At 37.2% G+C, this 4,735-nt stretch overlaps 1 protein-coding gene across 1 annotated transcript; it reads left to right on the forward strand.

The window, feature by feature from the left end:
- The first annotated feature begins 399 nt into the window (after nucleotides 1–399).
- Nucleotides 400–2,994, forward strand: SLC35G1 (solute carrier family 35, member G1). Its single transcript, XM_010138477.1, has 4 exons — nucleotides 400–444; nucleotides 530–683; nucleotides 1,536–1,716; nucleotides 2,238–2,994. Exons 1-4 carry the CDS (start codon nucleotides 400–402, stop codon nucleotides 2,992–2,994), a joined length of 1,137 nt encoding a protein of 378 aa, XP_010136779.1.
- The last annotated feature ends 1,741 nt before the right edge of the window (nucleotides 2,995–4,735 follow it).

Raw genomic sequence — 4,735 nt, forward strand, 5'->3', positions numbered from 1 at the left:
TGGCTAGATTCCCTGAAAAGCAGGCCCTCTGCCTACTTTAAATCCTGGTTGCAGTTGCGAAGCTTGGGTCTCTAGAACTGTTAAAGCCAGAACCAAACACACTCTATCAGCCCACAGTCTCAGCTCTTGGGTAGTAAAATGCAGTTTCTCAGCCTTAAATGTTGACCTCAAGGAGGATCAAAATGGTTTGTGACAAGTTTCGTTAATTAAAAAAAAACCAACCAAAACAACTAACACACCCAAACACGAAAACGACCCAAACCCTCAAAACCATATTTAGTTGCTAAGCAACTCACAGCAGTGCCCTGCTGATAATGCTTTAGAGGATCCATAAGGCTGACAGGCTTCCTCGCTAATGTGAGATGAGGCACCCTTTTATCAAAACACTGCCTTAGGGACATGAAGTTCCGGCTCTTATCTTTAGAGGGTGTTGCAGAAGAAAAGGTAACTCCCAACATTTTATGCAGAGAGAAAGAAAAGAGATAGTGAGGTAATAAATTTTTAGATGGCTTCTCTTTTCCACCTCTAGGTTCAGTGGAGACTGTTTCTCTTACACAGCAGAGCAAAACCACAAAAAGCTAGTTTCTTTGGAAATGGTGTTGACGTCAATAGCCGTTCACGCCCCACTCTCTTTGTTTGGTTTTCTGTTTTCAAATGGTCGATGGTGGAGCAGATGAGGATGAGTATGTGGTTGAAGAGAGTCTGAATCAGTGAGGAAGCTTGAATAGAAACTATTAGGCTTAGGCAACTACTTCAGGAAGTCTGATAAATAAGCATAAACTAAGGTGAAACTGAGGTCTTCATGGAACTGTGATAGATATCAGTACTTTAAGCAGGCCTGTGATGCTTTAAAATCAGTCACTTAAATTTCTTCTGCTTAAAAATGTGTATTTCATGTTTATTTGAAGAAAATATTTGGATTCTTATAGCAAGATAATGTTATATAAAAATTCTGTAAGTCTAGGTCAAATTTAGGGTGATTTAGCTGCAAAATGAACAGGAGGTATAACAAAAGTGAGGTTCTGTACCTAACTTTTATGTGTGTGCATTCAGAAGAAAGGAAATGAAATTGTTGCTTGTGAACTTTAATTAACTTGCTCAATAATCAGATGATTCCCAAGGTAATAACTTTCAGTGTTTCATTAGCTGGCCACGGACCATTCTGCAGTCAGTTGTATTTATAAGTCATCAAGCAGTGGTCAGAATCATGTAACTAGTCCTATAGAGAATCACCCAAATTAGTCTGATGCCTCCAAGAAGCAGAGGAGGTAGAACTGTGAGAAGTTTTGCTTCTGAAGTGTTAAGAGTTCGTATTTTACTTTCTGTTTTAAGAAAAAAAGGAGACCTGTGGTGGTCAGTGAAACATTTTCAAGGTAGCTCTGGTAAATACATGTAGTATTTGCATTTTTTTGTTTTGCTTCCCCTGTCCCCTACCACGAGAACAGCTACAAGTGTATGGAGCACTGCAGTACGTAGAGCAGCCTGACCTGAGAAGTCTTGTAACAGATCATTACTAACTGGAGTTTCTGTTGCAGGAGCAAAGAAGAAAGCTACGTGTCCAGGACTTGGTCTGTTTTATACTGTATTGTCGGCCTTCGTTTTCTCAGTCGCCTCTTTACTACTTAAAAAAATAGAAGATGTACATTCAGTGGAAGTGAGTGCGTTTCGATGTGTTTTCCAAATGGCATTCGTTCTTCCTGGCTTAATATACTACAAGTAAGTGTAGCAAATGTTTAAATTTTAAGTTATGCCTTAAAAATAGATCTAAAATTATCACTGAAATCAGATTGCAATATTATGTTAATTCAAACTTCAGTTGCTTAATTGCATTGTTTTGGATTTGTTGATAGTTTCTTAATACAATTCACAAAACTTAATCTTTGCCTCCCTGAATTGTAGAGGTTTCTACAGGGATTATATCAAATGTATTGATTTTCCATGAAGTGGTGTTCTTAAAAAAAAAAAAGAGAAGATAATTTGTAGGTACTCTTGGGTTATTTTCCAGCAAAAAATTAATCTCTAGAAGAGCAGATTCTGGACTCTGAACGTGATTGGGGGTGGTGATGCGATTAAATTGATCTGTGCACAGACAGTTAGAAATACTTTGATATTTGAGGTAAGTCCCTCACCTAGAAGGGTGGGTACAATCTAGAAGGGTGTGTATGTTTATATGTGATTGGATGTTGGTTGTGAAACAAGCAAGCCAGTGACATTAATGTGTCATTTCTGTTTTTCAGAACAGGGTTTTTGGGACCAAAAAATAAAAGAATTTTTCTTTTCTTCCGAGGATTCTTTGGTTCTAGCGCAATGGTTCTTCTCTACTATGCTTTCCAAGTCATGCCACTAGCAGACGCCACTGTTATAACTTTTAGCAGTCCTGTTTTTACATCGTTGCTGGCACGGATCTTTCTCAAAGAGAAGTACGGTATTTGGGATCTTCTCTTTACCCTCTTCGCCATCACTGGAGTGGTTCTTATTGCCAGGCCACCATTTCTGTTTGGGTCAAATGTTACAGGGATTGAAGGAAGCTACACAGATCACCTTAAAGGAACTGTAGCAGCAGTTACAAGTACCGTATGTGGAGCTTTGACTTTTGTTATAATAAGGAAGGTGGGGAAATCTGTGCATTATTTTTTGTCCATTTGGTATTATGCAGTCATTGGTTTAATGGGATGTGTTATAACATTGTTTGTTATGAATGAATGGCGTTTACCGTATTGTGGTAAAGACAGGGTTCTTATAATACTAATAGGCTTGTTAGGGTTGGGGGGACAGATATTCCTCACAAAAGCATTACAGATAGAGAAGGCTGGACCTGTAGCCATAATGAAAACAATGGATGTTGTGTTTGCTTTTATTTTACAAATTCTTTTTCTCAATCATCTACCAACTTGGTGGACTGTGGGTGGTGCCCTTTGTGTAGTAGCTAGTAGTTCTGGAACTGCCATTCGTAAGTGGCGACAAAGCTTGAAAAATAAACAAAATGAAATCTGACAATACTGATACAAATTCCTTACAGAAACAAGCAGTCTTTAAATAAATATACAATATTCATTTTTATTCATTTAAAATATCTCATTTACCAAATTGTAGTACCAAGTTATTGAAAAAAAAAAGAAATTGAAGATGTTTTAATAACTGATTAGGCATATGCTTTTCTTACATTCAGACATGCAAATATGAGAAGCAGAAAGAAATGTAAAAGTTGCTTGCTTTCTATCAAAAGTGGACAATAGTTTTTTGGCTTTTATTTTCCTAGAATTCCTGATTCTCCACTTATTAGACCCTTTCTTTATTCTTCTGAACAGTGGAAATTGGTCTCCCAGGCTTATTTGATACTGTTCTGTGCTTGATTACCAGAGGGACTGCAGTATAAAAGTTAGAAGGGATTGAAGACTTATAATCCTGTAAACATCCAGCTTTTCTAGAATGAATAAAGCTTGCACATTTACAAACTTCCTAATTTTTTTGGCACAAAACAGATGCTAGATGGGGATTTATTTTTAATTTGGATTCTTAAAGAACAAAGGATATTTCATCTTTCCAAGTAATCTCAAGAGAAAATTAACTTGTGAAAATTATCTATCAGCTTTTAAAATTCTTTTGAAAAGAAAGAAAAGTTTGCACTTGCTTTACAGACCTAATGAAACAACATAATCCCATTTTTCTAATGTGATTTTCCCAATAAACACAACTTTACTTGCTGCAGTCTTGGTGATGAGAAACAACAGTTAATTGTATACCACTCCTAGATTAGCCATTTCTTGTGGTATGGAATGTTATACAGTAGTTGCACTTTCTTTATTCTATGCAAAATATTATATTAGGTATTTAATATAGGTTTTTTAAATGCTGCTTATGATCCTTCTTATGATTCTTTTGTATAAAAGTTCTTAAAAGTTTAAGTCTTCTTGGCCTTCATGAAGTTAGGATTTACAGTAAAACATTTGCCTATTTCCTAAGAATTTACAAGAGTGCAGAGTAATTGCAGTTTCACAGAAAGTGCAGGTTGGCCAAGGTCATAGCAGAGATTCTACAGAACAGGTTTGAGGAGGGCTTGGTGGAAGGGTGCAGCTATGCATACGCGTCTCGTGACATGGAGACATCCACACTGCATTAGGCAGTGCTCGTGGGCAGCTTCAGCCCCACTTCTCTAGCTGGCCCTTTTAAATCTACACACATTCTCACTTTTGTAGGCTTTAACTTGGTAGCAACAAGTACTAAGAAAAAAGGCTTGTGTTATTGATCTTAATGTCCTTCGTGTTTGAGGAGGCATATATGTTTAGTATCAGGTAGGGGGATTTTTCTAAACTGGGTCTTAGGTACTTTGGGGTCTTGTCTCAGTAGTGCTTAGAGAAAACTTTAACTTGGATCTTTATTTGATCCTTTGTATCAGGAGATGGTTTTCAGTTCTTTACTCACTCTAGGTTGTTTTTTTTTTCTGAAGGAGAATGTTGTGTTCTGTAGACTTGGTACATGTTTTTTTTAAAATCACTAAAGCTGGCAGATAATCTTTGATTTACAGATGTGCAGTCACATATTTTCTTTTGCCGATAAGCATTGCATCCTGGCGGGCACGTGATCTCCTGCCAGAGACTTGAGTTCTGGAGGACTGGAATGTATATAGTACTTTGGGATGCATCTGGATGTGAGGAGCCATCTTTGTTCAAGCTTCTGTATGTAAACCAGCACTCAAAATCTGTATATGTTTATGGACACGAGTAGATTCCACTTG

This window comes from Buceros rhinoceros, unplaced genomic scaffold (genome assembly GCF_000710305.1).
Source record: "Buceros rhinoceros silvestris isolate BGI_N320 unplaced genomic scaffold, ASM71030v1 scaffold16286, whole genome shotgun sequence".
Classification (NCBI taxonomy): Eukaryota; Metazoa; Chordata; class Aves; order Bucerotiformes; family Bucerotidae; genus Buceros; species Buceros rhinoceros.

Excerpts from the sequence above, each read along its gene's own strand:
- SLC35G1 (XM_010138477.1), top strand. The coding sequence starts at position 400 with ATGAAGTTCCGGCTCTTATCTTTAGAGGGTGTTGCAGAAGAAAAG. Across the intron at positions 684-1,535 it reads GGTGGAGCAGATGAGGATGA|GAGCAAAGAAGAAAGCTACG; the intron begins GTATGTGGTTGA and ends TTTCTGTTGCAG. Across the intron at positions 1,717-2,237 it reads CCTGGCTTAATATACTACAA|AACAGGGTTTTTGGGACCAA; the intron begins GTAAGTGTAGCA and ends TCTGTTTTTCAG.